The sequence below is a fragment of the Gossypium arboreum genome, chromosome 6, assembly GCF_025698485.1.
Source record: "Gossypium arboreum isolate Shixiya-1 chromosome 6, ASM2569848v2, whole genome shotgun sequence".
NCBI lineage: Eukaryota > Viridiplantae > Streptophyta > Magnoliopsida > Malvales > Malvaceae > Gossypium > Gossypium arboreum.
In genome coordinates this window covers 118,008,840-118,026,199 of record NC_069075.1, presented here as the reverse complement: position 1 = coordinate 118,026,199, position 17,360 = coordinate 118,008,840, and the positions used below count along the sequence as shown (strand labels likewise).

Below are 17,360 nucleotides of genomic sequence, written 5' to 3'. Positions count from 1 at the left end.
CATTATGATTAATGGTAGACAATTTTAATGGCAAACAATCCAAGTGGCGCAAGTTTAGCACCCTAAAGTTGACTTTGAAAAAGTGGCATGGGATAATTTTTTTTTGGTCCTTGAGATAATGGGCTATTTATTGTTTGGTCCTTGAACCTCAACTATAAATAGGCCTTCTCATTTCTCATTTCAATTCATCCCAACCAATCTTTCTCTCTTAGATTTCTCTCTTCTCCCATTTGAGAATTCTTAAGGAATTCTATTTGTTTGTAATATTTTGGAGATAGTAAAGTTATCATCTGATGTTAGTACCCGAGGACGTAGGTATAATTTATCGAACCTCGTTAAAACTCTTGTGTTCTTTTTTTTGTCCTATTTTTCTTTCAATATTTGAGGGTATAATAGTAGTATTTAATTGTGCTATTAAATTACTATAAAGGGATATTCGACTAAGGAAAGACTTGGTATTTAAGAGATCCTTGTGATCCACCTCTCTTCCCCGGAATTGAACTTTGTGTGATTTTTAGTACAATAATTTACACGCTTCCGACCCTATTGGAACAACAAGTGGTATCAGAGCCGAAGGTTAATCGTAGTATGCTCTGTGGTTGCAGTTTAAACTGATCTTCCACATCAGAAAAGATTTCCTTAGGTATATTGAAAGATTATGGAAAAACGGTCGGTTTAGGAGCTTCAACATCATCCATGTGGACAAGACCGACAATTGCAAATGCAAGATTGGCCGTGGAGATCTTTGATGGCACGGGCCATTTTAGTATGTGGCAAAGTGAGGTTCTAGATGCCCTTTTTCAGCAGGTCTAGACATTGCCATTGATGAAGAGAAACCAGATGATGTACAGAGAAAGATTGGAAGGCGATCAATCGGTTGGCATGTGGCACAATTCGATCATGCCTTTCTCGAGAGCAGAGGTATGCTTTTTCAAAGGAGACTTCTGCAAATAAGTTGTGGGTGGCACTTGAAGAAAAATTTTTGAAGAAAAACAGTCAAAATAAGCTCCACTTGAAGAAAAGACTGTTTCGCTTCACTTATGTCCCAGGTACTACAATGAATGATCACATCACCAAATTTAATCAGTTAGTCACTGATTTACTAAATATGGATGAGACATTCAAAGATGAAGATTTGGCTTTGATGCTATTGGGGTCACTTCCTGAGGAGTTTGAGTTCCTGGAAACTACTCTACTTCATGGCAGGAGTGATATATCTCTGAGTGAAGTCTGTGCGGCCTTATACAGTTATGAACAGAGAAAGAAGGACAAACAGAAAAACTCAATCAGAGATACAGAAGCTTTAGTAGTCCGAGGTCGTTCATACACTCGGAAGAAAACTTAGAAGGGGAGATCAAAGTCAAAGTCCAGACTCGGGAAAGATGAATATGCCTTTTGTCATGAGAAAGGCCACTGGAAGAAAAATTGTCCAAAGTCAAGAATAAGGAAAAGTCATTGAGATGCTTGTGTTGCAAAGCATGATACTAGTGACTCGAACTATCATTGGTTGCATCATCATCGTCATTCCATTCAGATGAGTGGATTTTGGATTCGGGTTGTACCTATCATATGTCCTCTAACCGGGAGTGGTTCTCTGATTTAGTAGAACTAAATGGAGGAGTTGTTTATATGGGCAATGATAATGCCTGTAAAACTGTTGGGATAGGTTCAATCCAATTAAAGAATCAAGATGGATCAACCAGAGTTCTGACTGATGTTCGGTATGTGCCCAGTTTGAAGAAAAATCTCATCTCATTGGGAGCCTTGGAATCCAATGGTTCAGTTGTTACTATGAGAGATGGGATTTTGAAAGTGACATCTGGCGCACTTGTGATATTGAAGGGCATCAGGAAAAATAACTTGTATTACTACCAAGGTAGTACAGTTATTGGAACAGTCGTTGCAGCTTCCGGTAACAAAGACTTGGACTCAATGCAGTTGTGGCATATGAAGTTGGGACATGCCAGCGAAAAATCCTTGCAAATTCTGGCAAAGCAAGGATTGTTGAAAGGTGCAAAGGCTTGCAAATTAAAATTTTGCGAGCATTTTGTTCTGGGAAAGCAAAAGAGAGTGAAGTTCGGCACTGCTATCCATAATACAAAAGGTATTTTGGAATATATTCACTCAGATGTGTGGGGGCCTTCCAAAACACCTTCGTTGGGAGGAAAACACTACTTTGTTACTTTTGTTGATGACTTTTCCAGAAGAGTTTGGGTGTATACCATGAAAACTAAAGATGAAGTGCTTGGAGTTTTTCTTAAATAGAAAACTATGATCAAAAACCAGACTGGCAAGAAAATCAAGCGGCTTAGAATGGACAATGGAGGCGAATATAGAAGTGATCCGTTCTTCGATGTGTGCCAAGAGTATGGTATTGTTCGACACTTCACAGTTAGGGATACACCACAGCAGAATGGAGTGGTAGAGCGTATGAATCGAACATTGCTGGAGAAAGTTCGATGTATGTTGTCCAATACTGGGTTGGGCAAGCAATTTTGGGCTGAGGCTGTGACATACGCTGGCCATCTTGTTAATCATTTGCCATCATCTGCATTAGAAAGAAAAACTCCTATGGAGGTATGGTCCGAAAACCGGCTCTGATTATGATTCCTTACATGTGTTTGGATCCACCGCATATTACCATGTGAAGGAGTCAAAGTTAGATCCGAGGGCAAAGAAAGCTCTTTATGGGAATCACTTACGGGTGAAGGGATTTCGTCTTTGGTGCTTAAGCACAAAGAAAATGATCTGAAGTAGATGTTACCTTTGATGAATCGCCACATTGAAAAGGTAGCGAGATAAAGATATTCAGACGAGCGATACTCCACAGCAGGTGGAGTGTACTCCAAAACAGGTAGAGTTTGAGCAGATGGGGATTTGCCCAGTTAATAAGTCTAATTCTCCCGCCACAATGGAGGAATTAGAGGTTGAAGAGGTTTTGACCCAAGAACCGTTAAATACACCAGAACCAGTTGCAGTTGCAAGGCCACGGAAAGAAATTCGTAGACCTGCTCAATTTACTGATATGGTGGCCTATGCCCTTCCCGTTGTTGATGATGATATTTCTATCACTTATCAAGAAGCAATGCAAAGCTTAGAAAGTGATAAATGGAAAGGCGCTATGGATGAAGAAATGCAGTCTCTCCGGAAGAATAATACTTGGGAGTTGGTGCAATTACCAAAAGGTAAAAGGGCAATCGGATGCAAGTGGGTATTCGCAAAAAAAGATAGATCTCCTAGCAAGAAGGATATTCACTACAAGGCAAGATTGGTAGCTAAAGGCTACGCTCAGAAGGAGGGAATTGACTACAATGATGTATTTTCCCCTATCGTGAAGCATTCCTCCATTAGAATTTTGTTGGCCTTGGTAGCACAGTTGAATTTGGAGCTAGCTCAACTTGATGTTAAGACGGCTTTCTTGCATGGTGAGTTAGAAGAGAGATCTATATGACTCAAATTTCAAGGATACACAGATCTTGGTGGTAGAAATTGGGTTTGTAAGTGAACAAATCGCTATATGGATTGAAGCAATCCCGAGGCGAAGGTACAAGCGATTTGATAGCTTTATGAGAAGGCGTATACACAAAAGTAAATATGACAATTGTGTGTATTTGCGAAAGTCAGATGACGGATCTTTCATTTATCTACTCTTGTATGTTGATGATATGTTAATCACTTCGAAGAGCCAAAAAGAGATAGATAAGCTGAAGGCTCAGTTGAATCAAGAGTTCGAGATGAATGATCTAGGTGAGGCCAAGAAGATTCTCGGTATGGAGATAAGTAGAGATAGACAGAGAGGCAAGCTTTGTTTGAATCAGAAGTAATATTTGAAAAAGGTATTACAATGTTTTGGTGTAAATGAAAACACAAAACATGTAAGTACCCCACTTGCTTCTCATTTGAAACTTAGTGTTCAATTATCTCCGAAGACTAAAGAAGAAAGAGAATATATGGCAAAAGTCCCATATGCTAATGTAGTTGGGAGTTTGATGTATGCGATGGTGTGTACGCGGCCTGACATTTCACAAGCTGTTGGAGTTGTGAGCAGGTATATGCATGATCCTGGAAAAGGACATTGGCAAGCTGTAAAATAGATTCTACGGTATCTTTGAAAAACCGTAGATGTTGGTTTAGTTTTTGAGCAGGATGAAGCACTTGGTCAGTTTGTAGTTGGATATGTTGATTCCGACTTTGCTGGTGATTTAGATAAATGTCGTTAAACTACGGGGTATCTGTTTACTCTTGCTAAAGCCCCAGTGAGTTGGAAGTCTACCTTACGATCTCATGAGTCGTGTCTACTACAGAGGCGAATATATGGCGATTCTGTAAGTCGTTAAGGAGGCTATTTGGCTTAATGGATTGTTGAAAGACTTGGGAGTTGTTCAAAGTCACATTAGTCTATATTGTGACAGTCAGAGCGCTATTCATTTAGCGAAAAATCAAGTCTATCATTCAAGAACCAAGCATATCGATGTAAGATATCACTTTGTGCGGGAAGTCTTTAAAAAAGGAAAAATTCTACTTCAGAAGATTCCGACAGCAGATAATCCCGCAGATATGATGACCAAGGTGGTAACAACAATCAAGTTTAATCATTGTTTGAACTTGATTAACATCCTGAGAATTTGAGCACCTTCAGGTGTATGGCGCTCGAGAGCGCATTTGGAGGCACTACAAAAGATAGCTTTATCGAATTTGGGGAGTTGAAGGAAGTGTGTGAAGATGTGATTATCCTAATCAAATCTTCAAGGTGGAGATTGTTAACATTATGATTAATGGTAGACAATTTTAATGGCAAACAATCCAAGTGGTGCAAGTTTAGCACCCTAAAGTTGACTTTGAAAAAGTGGCATGGGATAATTTTTTTTTGGTCCTTGAGATAATGGGCTATTTATTGTTTGGTCCTTGAACCTCAACTATAAATAGGCCTTCTCATTTCTCATTTCAATTCATCCCAACCAATCTTTCTCTCTTAGATTTCTCTCTTCTCCCATTTGAGAATTCTTAAGGAATTCTATTTGTTTGTAATATTTTGGAGATAGTAAAGTTATCATCTGGTGTTAGTACCCGAGGACGTAGGTATAATTTACCGAACCTCGTTAAAACTCTTGTGTTCTTTTTTTTGTCCTATTTTTCTTTCAATATTTGAGGGTATAATAGTAGTATTTAATTGTGCTATTAAATTACTATAAAAGGGATATTCTGACTAAGGAAAGACTTGGTATTTAAGAGATCCTTGTGATCCACCTCTCTTCCCTGGGAATTGAACTTTGTGTGATTTTTTAGTACAATAATTTACACGCTTCCGACCCTATTGGAACAACAAATCTCTACAGTTGTATTTGTCACAACGGTAGATTTGTTTCCACTGCAAACATGGGGACATTAGTTATGAGAAACTGTCCGAAAGCGTTACTTCCCATTCCCCACTCCCAATTATATTTGGCCCCATATAACACCTGTGACAGCCCAAAATTGACCCTAGTCGGAATGTGGTTTCGGGACCACAAAACCAAGGCATAAAAATAATTTAATATTTATTTTATTGCCTATAATATGTGCTAACTCATGTGTGACATTTTTGATGTTTGATTTAGAGTTATAAATGTGAATTTCACTAGAAAGGACCTAGTAGAAAACTTTGAAAATATGATGGGGAAATGTGTGATGACTAATTAAAGCATGCATGCAAAACAATGGCCTTGCATGTCAAATATCCCTCTTTTATAGGAGGTGGCGGCCATGACAAGGAGGATGGGCAAAACATGTCATAGACATGTTTTGTTGGTGCATTAGGAGAAACATTAAACTAAGGGTATGGGTAATAAAAAATGAAAAAAAATGTGTGTGAAGGCTTCTCCCTCCCCATTGCCGTGTATTGAAGAAAAGAAAAGAAAAAAAATTTGCTCATCCATTTCATTCTCTCTTGACCGAAAATACTAAAGAGGAAGGAAGGAATTTTTGCTTCATGTTTGGTTTGGAAGGGATTAGGAAGAGATTTGGCTATACTTGCATCAAGATTAAGGTATGTTTGAGGTTGTGCCATGAGATTCATGCATGTTTTTAGTTGCTAGCTTGATGTTCTTATTAGCCCATGGTTCAAATCTTTGCTATGTCATGTAATGATATTCGCCAAAGGGATGTGGTGTTAATGCCATTGCATGCTAAATATCAAGCTTGATAATGATACATGCGATGGGGGATTGAGGACTCTTAGATTTTCTTTTAGCATTTTGAATGAGATACTAAGTTCTTTGTTTAACCATGACCAAATTGAAACGGTATGGTGTTGTGGTGTATTCGGCCATGGTATATCCATAAGTATGATTCATGCATGTTGCATGGTAGGTAAGATTTGAGCTTTGGATATGTGTTTATATTTGGATATAAGCAACTTGGGATTCGGCCCTTGCACCTACATGAATATATGTTTGCACATGATGTATTGGTATGACATATATACTATTTCAAGGTGTATATTTGCTTGTGATGATGTTTCGGTTATGAAGTAAATGAGAGATGTGTATTGAGCTACAATATGTAATGCGTTAGTTAGTAAAATGTATGCTGTTTTTGTGTGGTATTAAGTGTATAATTGGCCTCAACATGGACATGCATATTCGGCCACATGAGGGGAGTTGGTGTGCATGCATTCGGTTAGAGGCAAGCATATTGATGCCTATTCTTGGCTTGGAAAATTCGGCTAAGGAGAGTACTAACTAATGTGTTGAATTCGATTCGTGATTTCATACACATGTGACTCTAATGTCTAATGTATATAAGGGCTAAGTACCTTGAGCTTCACTTTGATGATTGAATGAATTGTATTGAATTGCTTGTTGTGATTAAAAATTGTGCATGACCATTGTGTATTTGAGCTAAAGGATGGCCAAGGCCATAGGACCATTTAAATTTCCTTGTCATATTCGGCCATAAGCTATCATAATAAGATTTTAATAAGTTAAATTTGTGTGAATTAGCTCAAGAGCTTAGAGGACCACCGTTGGATAAGGGAAAGGAAAAAGTGATCGAATAGCCGTCGAAATCGTTCGACAACATCCGAGGTAAGTCTTCGAGTAATGACCCTACTTGAATTATATTGAAATCATGCTCCTTGTGTGTGGCTATTGAGCCAAAATTGTAAAGGTTTGATAAATATTTTGTGTTTGAGCCTTAGTAACGAAAATGAAATATGGATGTGTCGTGATTATTGATATATGTGTACATGAACATTTGAATGATACCCGGCTAAGTCCCAAGGCATTTATGCTAGTGATTATATCCGGCTAAGACCAAGGCATTCGTATGAAGTTGTTATATCTGGCTAAGACCAAGGCAATTGTGCAAGTTACCAAATCCGGTTAAGACCAAGGCGCTTGTGCTTGTGGTTATATCCGTTAAATCCAGGTACGTGATTCGAAATGAGCAATCTTGCTGTAAAATTTCAGTTTATACACTTGTGAAAATTCCAGCAATGAGGTATGTTCGTATGTGCTTGAATTAGTTGAGTCCTTACAAGTAAGTATTCGCTCGCTTGATAAACGAGCTACCGCCTTTGGCTAAGTTGTTCTTTTGTGTATAAACATAAGGGTCGGTAATGTGAAGTAAGTATGATTATGAGAATGTGTATTAATAAAGTGATTCATTTAGTTATGTAAATGTAATACTTTAGTCAAAACTGATTTCATTACTTGAGACTTACTAAGCATTAAAATGCTTACCCGTTGCTTTGGCTCTCTGTTTTATAGATTTTGCTCGTTAGCTATCGGATTCGGGATCATCGAAGTCGAAGTCATCCACACTATCAAAGCCCCCATTTTGGTACAATTTTGGTTGAACTTTGAAATGGCATGTATAGGACTACCCTTTGGTTGTAGGTCATGTACCTTTCGGTTTTGTGTAAACTTGGATAGCCATACGTTTTTAGCATAGTACTATAATCGTTTGTATGTTGATCATTATGAGGTATGGAATGGTTTTGAAACGATTAGCCATTGGAATGGTTAATCATGATCACACTTTGTGCTATGTATGCAAAAAGGGCCAATTGAATCATGGAAACCATGAAATAGGTAAAGCCTACCTTAAAGGCAGATGCTGACAGCAGCAGTGATGTGGATGTGAAAAATCACTAAAAATAGTAGGAATGGTATTAAATAGTGAATAAATTATGTAAATGAACCTTGATGAATCTACTTTCATATGGAAGAAACGAAACGGTCATATGAGTTATATGTTAAGAGATATTAAAGTTCTCGTGAAACAGGGCCAGAACGGTTTCTGGATCCCCTGTTCCGACTTTGGAAATTCATTGTAAATTAACCAGAGATAATTAGGAGTCATGCCATATATGTATAGATTCCTCTCTGAGTCTAGTTTCTATGGAAACAAACGGCATCAGTATTGAAGCCCTGTACAGGGAGATATCCAATTCGTAATGCATGAAGGTCAGTGTAGTCGAACCCTGGATTAGGGGAGAATTTAACTAATAAACTGTACTAATTGGCCCGACCAAAAATTCTAGAAAAAAAATATGTTGATGGACTTATGAGTCTAGTTTCAGGGAAAATTTACGAAACTGATTTTCAAGCTTTAAAACTCAAGATATGATTTTTAAGGCGACAGTGACGTAGTAGCCAGCTAGTCTGGAAATTTTTTTTTATGGACAGTGAAACAATTAAGTTAAGTCTGTGTGCACCTTGTGTTCGACTCCGGTAACGGACTCGGGTACGGGGTGTTACAACACCATTAAAGTTCAACAATATAAAACCAGCATCAATCTTCAAAATTATATAGGATATACTAAATTGATTTCGTATAATAACAAGATAAGATCTTGAGAATTTAATGTATTTAATTTAGATGGTTTACCATTACTGAAAAGAAACCTATTATTTCTACTAATTTAATGAAAAAATAGAAAAAAAAAGGAAATCAAAATGGGAGAAAAAATAATTACAGGCAGATGAATCAATTGCAAATCTGGGAAAATCTTTGGCATATTAGAGATTTAGATGGAGACGGAGATAACCCTTTTGGTAAAACATAGATTTGCCATTTCCATTTTCAAGACTTTGAACTAGTCTTGTTAGGGTTACTAAAAGAGGCAGAGGAAATTGAAAGGAATAACAAAAAAGATAAAGGTTTATCTGAGGGAGGATTGCTACTGGTAGGAGACAAAGGAAGCAAAGGAGGTCAGGATTGAGATCAGGTTGAGTAAGAGCTTTTTGAGATGAGAAAATCGGAGGATAAAATGAAAACGAGACTTATATTAATTGCGTATTTAGTGGTGATGAAACGGAATAAGAATGCCTCCTATTCCATGCTTAAACACATAATAGAATAGGCCCGTAATAGGCATTCTATTGAACCAAACTATGGTTTCTGGTAGGCCCACAAAATTGGATTGTAACCAAGCATGCCCCTAATATTTTAAAAATTTAGTTAAAACGTTGAATGGGGTAGGTACGGTGACTTAGCAGTAGCCATCTTTTTTTTGTTTGGTTCTTTCCTTTTAAGGGAATGCCCCGTTTTCCCTCCAATGTGCCCCGTGAAAATAATTTAAATCCTAACCGTCCCGAGTTCCTCAAATCCAGTCTCTACCGTTTCGGCCACGCTCCGCTGAGTCCTCTCCCCAACATAGAGCAATGCTCTCAAGATCCACTGCATCCCAGCTTATCTACGCCGCTGCCGGCGACGACGACGACGACGATTTTCAAATTCCCCCAACTCAAACCCTTTCAGCTTCCCTAAAACCTACCTCACACAAAACCCCCCTTAAACCTTCCAACACTCCCCACCCTCCTTTCAAGAAACGCAAGCACTCCGCTAACCCTGGGAAAGAAAACGCCGTCGTTTCCGCCATTCCAGCAACTCGATCCGATGATCTCCCCGATCTTCACGATATTTGCGGCTTGGATTTAATACCTTCCAGCATCGATTCTAGTTTTGATTCAACCTCTGCTCAAAATAAGGAATCTGATACTGGAAAATGTGACGAGAAGAAAATGGAGTCATTGGAATTGACTAAAGGTTATATGTGTAATTCAGTAGAGTGGAGATTGATAAGGCCGATATCAGAATTAAGCGAGGGATTCCGTGAAGTTTGCGAGGAAGATGAGGAGCTTGATGAGTTACTTAAGCTATGCGATGAGGTGGAAGAAAAAGAAGAAGTGTCTCGAGAAGAAGAAGAAGACAATGGAGTTGAAAATGAAAGAAATGGTGAAGACAATGGTTCAGTTCCGTGTCCGCTTTGTGGGGTTGATATTACGAATTTGAATGAAGAGCAGCGGCTAGTTCACACCAATGGTTGTCTCGACAAGGTGGAGAATCCGCCTCCAAGAGTAAGTTCAATATTCATCTTCCTATGGTATAGTAATGCTTATTTGCTCTTCTTTGTGGTAATTGGCTTCCTGTTGTACATGTGATTATTCGTAGGTTGTTGTTCATTCTAGTGTTGACAGTGAGCTTCATAGCTTTCCTGAGGTTGTAGATGGTCCCCTTTCGTCTCCTCGACAAGTTGTTGATGTCTCCCCTGTTGTTAATTGGTTAAGTGGTCTTGGTTTAGCAAAATATGCCGCAGCTTTTGTCCGAGAAGAGGTTGATTGGGACACTCTAAAGTGGTTGACCGAAGAGGTATGCTGCTTAGACTGTCTCTTGGATACTCGTATTGAGTATAGTACTTCCATATGTTTTACGGCTCTGGAATAGGAAATGGTTTAGGAATGTGGATATCACCAGAATTTTTGTGGATCGGAAATTATCATTGTGGTAATTTAACAAAGAGATTATTGTTACAAAACTATTTGCGATAAGCATGAGAAGTTGCTAAAATATGAAATTTATGACTAGAAATTTCGTACTGTGCTAAAATCACGGAAGCTAGTTAATTATTTCTGAATAATATGAAGCCATCTTTCTTGTAGGTCCCAGATTGTCGTACTGTTGTAGTGTTGGCTGTTGTTTCATAGATGTTTCTTTTTCCTATTATTTCATATAAGTTTCACATGCCAGAGCTTGTTTCACTGGATGAAGCTCCCTTCTCCTCGTTTTTCTTCTTTTTGCAGGATTTGTTCAGCATAGGTGTTACTGCACTTGGCCCTAGGAAGAAGATTGTGCATGCTCTTAGTGAACTCAGAAAAGAAGGCTTACGTGCAGCTGAGCCACATATGGATCATCCCAGACATGAAAAAGGATCAGCCAAAAGCAACAAAAGAAAGATGCAAACCGAGCTTTCTAATGTTGCAGACGATGAAACTACTAAACCAGCTGCAAACAAGTTAATTACAGATTATTTTCCTGGCTACGTTTCTGATAGGAAGAAAGTTTGCACTCCAACAAGAGGACAGGATAGGTCTGACAAAGGACAATCAAGTTCTGGTCGAAGACCTGTGCAGAAAAATAATGTTAAAAATGGAAAACCAAAAGACATTCCTTCATGGTGTTGCATTCCTGGGACACCATTTCGAGTGGTAATGGGCCGTATCTGTTAATAACAATAACTTTCAGCTAATGCTTCTTAATAGCAAATAATTCTACCAGCAGCATGAGCTATTATTTCTCTTTATTCCACTGTTTTGCAAGCACCTTATATGTTTCATGGTTTCTTATGTATTGGCACTTATTAAGTACAGCTGTAATTATATATTTCCTTTTATGGATCTATTTGATACCTAACTGAACCAGGCTTTAGAAGATAAAATTAGTACTTTTCTCTAACATATTTTGGTACCTATGCTTTTTTGGTGTTTCTTAAGTTTATTCTAATTTACATTTTCAGGATGCTTTCAAATACCTTAGAGGAGATTGTTCCCACTGGTTTCTCACGCACTTCCATATGGACCGTAAGTTCAATAACAATTTTCTCATTCAGTATATTCTCAAATACATAGCAGGATGCTATTCGAGTGGTAGGATAGGGTGCTTAGCTTCCAACATATCCTTTTTTTGCAATATCTTTACTCAAATATGATGAATAGCATGCTTAAGTGGCTTTCGATGTTTTCCAATTTTGTTTTATGTAGTATGATGCACGCAATTCTTCTGGTGGTCATTTATTTTTGGTCTTTTCAAACTTTTATATTGAGATAGCCAGCTTTGTTTTTTCATATAAATTCCCATCAGAGACCTGCCAACTAAAATTGAATTTATAATAGTTTCAGACCTGCAGCGATAAGAACTTTATTCTTATATTCTGTGTTTATTTTTATGTCTTCTTTTATATTATCATTTCTGTAATAACAAACAGTGCAAGTCTCTAAGTGACACCCAATTAAACTCTTGGGGTAGACTGACCTGCTATAGTATATTTTTTTGTAAACGAGTCAAATTCGTTACTGATGTGAAAGTTAACTGAAGAGAATCTTTTCCATAATGATTTACCTTTCACTGTTGTATATTGGCTTTGATGTGCGGACAGATCCATGATTATTCTGTTCTGTTTTTATATTTGACAGTGCGGCAAGTCCATTACCCTGAATTGGGTTATATTGCTATACTGTTTTATTCTTTGTTCCATGCATAATGATCTGGTAGCAGTTTGGGCCCAGAATCGATCATATGTGGGAACAGTAATTTAGAGACACTGTTCCTATGGTCCTAAATAATAGCTTGTGATATTGCATTCGGTTATGCTTTTACATCCTTTGCCCTCTTCCATCATTGAAGCCAAGTAGGTCCACAAGCATTTGATACCTTCTTGCAGAGGCACTCTGCAATTGCACGTTTAGCCTGACTGTCTGTGAGAATTTAGTAGTTGAATTATTGGTTCATACTCATCTGCTTTCGTTTTCCTTAGCAGATTATCAAGGTTTAACAAAGTCTTTTCGTCATGGTAAAATTTACTGCTCCTCAATCACAGCACGGCTTGTAAACTTGAAGCTTGGAATCCCATGGGCAATGTTGCAAGTTTTACCCCTCAATGAAAAGATCAATATTTCTGGAATTTACATAACATGCTTGGATGCAAATCACTGCCCAGGATCCATCATGATACTCTTTGAACCGCCTAACGGTAAGGTGTGGTCTTCACTGAATTCTCAGACACTCTATCATCATTTTGCATGTGATTTTTCTTCTCTTTCCTCTCAAAACTAACTCTGTTTTGTTATATGTTCAGGCTATTCTCCACACAGGAGATTTTCGCTATAGTGAGGAAATGGGAGGCCTGTCTCTTTTGCATGCTTGTCCTATACATACTCTCATCCTTGATACAACTTACTGTAATCCTCAGGTTAGGCTTCGTGTCAATAATTCCATTGCATTCAAACAATAGTTGGTTTCACTTATATGTTTGGTATTTATAAGCTGGCTGCACTAATCTTGGCGATTATTTCATAATTTTTTGTTTGAGATTTGTTTCTGTTCTGTAGAACAAATAATGTATGTATTAACTTATGGCGGTCTCGTCATTAAGTTCTTTATGCCAACATAATCTCATTTAGTTCTTTATGTCTAGAGTTGACATGATTATAAGTAGAATCTTCGAATGCAAGATTTTATATTTAAAACGTTTTTCTTTAACTTTCCACAGAATAGATTTCTCCTTATGTAATTTAAAAGTACACTCTGTATAATTGTATAGTTTAGTCATCCACAACTAAATGAAATTTATTCTTATGCCATGATTTCATTTATTCTTATGCCATGATGTCTATCAGTATGACTTCCCGAAGCAAGTAGCTGTTATACAGTTTGTCATTGAGGCAATCCAAGCAGAGGCGTTCAATCCTAAGACACTTTTTCTAATTGGCAGCTATACAATTGGTAGAGTTTCCACTATCTTTTCTTTGAATTGCTCTAATACATGCTTCCCCTCTGGTGGATATATATTGAAGAGAAACAAAAAGCTGCCATGATTTTTGTTATGTTCATTAAACGTTATAGTTAAAAGTTGTAACTTTCTTAAGCCTTCTCTTCCAAAGAGATTTCCAATCTAAATTTGATTTTAATATTTTTAAGTAAAGGTCTGCACTTATAACTGTTTCCGCTTATATAAAACAGGAAAGGAAAGGCTATTCTTGGAGGTTGCACGTGTCCTTCGTCGAAAGGTTTACATCACTGCAGCAAAGCTCCGTCTATTGGAATGCTTGGGGTTCTCCGAGGAAGACATGCAGTGGTTCACATCTAATGATCAGGAAAGCCAGATCCATGTTGTCCCTATGTGGACACTTGCAAGCTTCAAACGACTGAAACATATATCTAATCATTATGCGGTGAGGAACATGCAATATTTTACCTTATTCTTTTCTTTCATAAGATAAATATACATCAATGAACAATGAGTTTGCTATACCCTGAGAAATACTTCATTGAAAATAAGTAGTGTAAAAATCAACTTTCTGAAAAGCTGGATATGTTGAGATTGTCTTCTGTGAAATTAATATATGAAGTCATATTGTACTTTTAACTCAAAAGTAGGAAAGGTGAAGAAGATGGATCAGATTCTATGACCCACTTAAGATTAGCATAAATGAATATTTGTGACATGGTTTAATACTCCTTGTACTTACTTAGTTTCTCATTGTCAGCGTCGCATTTATTAGGAAATGAAATTAGAAGATTAGTAGTATAGATCTTTCTTTTGAAAGACACATTATAGATTCTTAATGTATTTCGTTACCACGTAGAGGGAATTTGTGATATCCTCTTTACTCGGAGAATGTCATCTATTTTATTCTAAATAATCTTACTAGTATAGTTGTTTTCAGAGAATGTCAAGTGGTGCTGCAACTACATAAACATGTTATACATTTTCAATTTTGTTTGAAGTCATTTTACCTTCAACGCTTTTATGTAGTATGTTTGTTTTTCTTTATACTAGTAATGTTTATGCATATGCAACTATTGATGGATCGTGGATATTTCTTCTTCTCAGCGTCGATTCAATCTAGTAGTTGCTTTCTCTCCCACGGGTTGGACCTTTGTTAAGGGAAAAAAGAAATCTCCAGGGAGAAGGTGGCAGCAGGGTACCATCATAAGGTATTTCTCTCATCCATATCTGTTCTTAAAAGAAGTCTATTTCATCTTCCAAGCCCTAACCTGCTTGCTTTCTCTACTTGGAAAGAATATTCAATTAAAGAAAAATTGTTTATAAAAGAGGCTGCACTGGGGCATGTGTTTTATGTGACATTTGAGCAATTTGGAGGCTTTCAGGTATTAATTTAGGTTTTCAATGGGGTTTGATTTCAGCCTTAGGTTTAACCTAATTTTTCATGAGATATGTATGGAGTCACCTTTGTTAATGGACTAGGATGCGAATCTTAATTTTTAAAAGTTTTTCATATATTTAGAGTATCATACTTTTAACTCGTGTGATCATAAGATGTGTATCGGATATGAGTACTTTAGATAAAATGAATCTGAGCCAGACCAAATATAGGGTCTGATTAAAATTTTGAGAAAAGACTTACTGATGCTATTTTCCAGGTACGAAGTACCATATAGTGAGCATAGCAGCTTCACTGAGCTCAGAGAATTTGTGAAACTTGTATCTCCAGAAAACATAATACCAAGTGTAAATAACGAGGGACCAGATTCTGCTAAAGCAATGATATCCCATTTGCTACCTTGATTTGTTCTCTACTTGATCTCTCAAGTAGCAGCACTATATCTTTTGCTCTGGTTGCTGCAGTTGCAAGTTACAAAGAGATGGAATGGGTTGAACATCCGATTTCACCCTTGTGTTATTATTGGATTTCAAGGCATGGTTCAAGGTAAAACTAATTTATTTCTTGAACTCATTAAATTGTAAACATTTAAGCATGTCATATAATTTAAGAATCACACGCTTAAATGCAAGAATTGATTTGATTAAATAAATTATTATAAAAATAGAAAAAAATTAATCGGCAATTCAATTTGTCCATATTAATTCACAGGTTAATTAATCTATTCGAATTGATATCAGAACCGAATTTAGATTAAATTAATCTAACGGGTTGATTTGGCTTAATTTAAACAACATTGACTTAATGGCAGTAAAAGTTAGAAAACTCCCATCTCTGTTAAGATGGAATGATTGCATTGCCTTGCCTGTTTTGATTTCTAATATGGATACCTATAAAATAAACAATTACCAACTGTGATTTATGGTATTTATACACTATGGGTAAGCTAACATTTATGGTCACTTTAAAATAAAATAGAGTTTATTTTATTTTTATCATTTGAATTTTTTTCAATTTAATTATTTTAATTAAAATAATTATGCGAATTAGTCAATTTCATTAAAATTTTTGTTAATCATTAATAGATTATGGTTTTCATTTATCTTCTCTCAATTGAAAACCTTGGCCTCCCATTTGTCTCGCCGATGCCATCGTTGCTTAAGCTTTAGAATCGTAGTTTGGCCTTTGATTACCTTTTTCGATCGTGCTCATTGCTAGAAAAGAGTGAGAATTGTTGATTTTGCTCTAACTTTTCCCTTTTCACTCTATTATCTTAAACCCTTCGAATTTACCCAAAACCTATTGTCTTTTTGATGAACAATTGACAAAATCAATGCTTTGAGAATGGATTTTTGGGAATCTTTGAGTGAGTACTGTTGTTCCTTTCAAATCCTTTAAATTTTTTAACTGATTCAATCAAGAACGAACTTGTTAGAAACAAGAGCTCATTAGAAAGTACCAAAATGACACTATTTTGGTCGAGAACATAAATCAATTCAATGGGGGAAACAGAAATGGAAACGGTGCGGAAAAGAGAAATGTTTTGGGAAAGAGAAGGGAATGATTTAATCGAGGTCTGGTTAGAGTTTATGTAGAGTAAAAAGAGGGATTTGCCTTGTGTGCCAGCGTAAAGAGTGGAATGGGAAAGACAGAAAGCGAATTGAAAGGTGGTTGGCAAGGAGGTTGAAGAGAGCCAAAGGCTCGACAATGATTCAAGACTTAGGCTTTGCTATTGGGGGAAAAAAGAATGGGATAGCAAAAGCAATGTTAATTAAGGGATATCGAAAAAGGTTACCATTGAAGTTACTTTAGGCTAAGCTTGGAAACAAAAAGGAGAGAATGATGACTAAATGACGGTGCTGGAGCTTAGGCAGTGGTGGAATCGGTGGCCCAAAGGGGAGGCCAGGATTTTTCGTTACTGATTAATTGAATTTTTAACGATTGTGACTAATTCACATAATTATTTTAATTAAAATGATTAAATTGAAAAAATTAATAATTAAAATGATTAAATTGAAAAAAATTAAAGTGATTATGAGTGTAGTTTACCTTATATTACATTACATTACATTAGCTATTCATGATAGTTCTCAAAATGTATTAATAGTTTTATAAGTGCCCATTTGATTCAAAGAATATAAGATTATCTTATTTGGATTTTAAACATTACTTTGAATTACTAATTTTGTATTT

At 36.7% G+C, this 17,360-nt stretch overlaps 1 protein-coding gene across 1 annotated transcript; it reads left to right on the top strand.

Annotated features, from left to right (window-relative positions):
• Positions 1-9,463: 9,463 nt before the first annotated feature.
• Positions 9,464-15,852, top strand: LOC108482411 (DNA cross-link repair protein SNM1). The gene is made up of 10 exons (XM_017785538.2): positions 9,464-10,343; positions 10,438-10,635; positions 11,067-11,471; positions 11,780-11,843; positions 12,800-13,017; positions 13,118-13,231; positions 13,659-13,764; positions 14,002-14,213; positions 14,876-14,979; positions 15,427-15,852. The coding sequence occupies exons 1-10, from the start codon at positions 9,648-9,650 to the stop codon at positions 15,569-15,571; spliced, it is 2,262 nt and encodes a 753-aa protein (XP_017641027.1). The 5' UTR covers positions 9,464-9,647; the 3' UTR covers positions 15,572-15,852.
• The last annotated feature ends 1,508 nt before the right edge of the window (positions 15,853-17,360 follow it).

Excerpts from the sequence above, each read along its gene's own strand:
- LOC108482411 (XM_017785538.2), top strand. The coding sequence starts at position 9,648 with ATGCTCTCAAGATCCACTGCATCCCAGCTTATCTACGCCGCTGCCGGC. Across the intron at positions 11,472-11,779 it reads CTGGGACACCATTTCGAGTG|GATGCTTTCAAATACCTTAG; the intron begins GTAATGGGCCGT and ends TTACATTTTCAG. Across the intron at positions 13,765-14,001 it reads AATTGGCAGCTATACAATTG|GAAAGGAAAGGCTATTCTTG; the intron begins GTAGAGTTTCCA and ends TATATAAAACAG.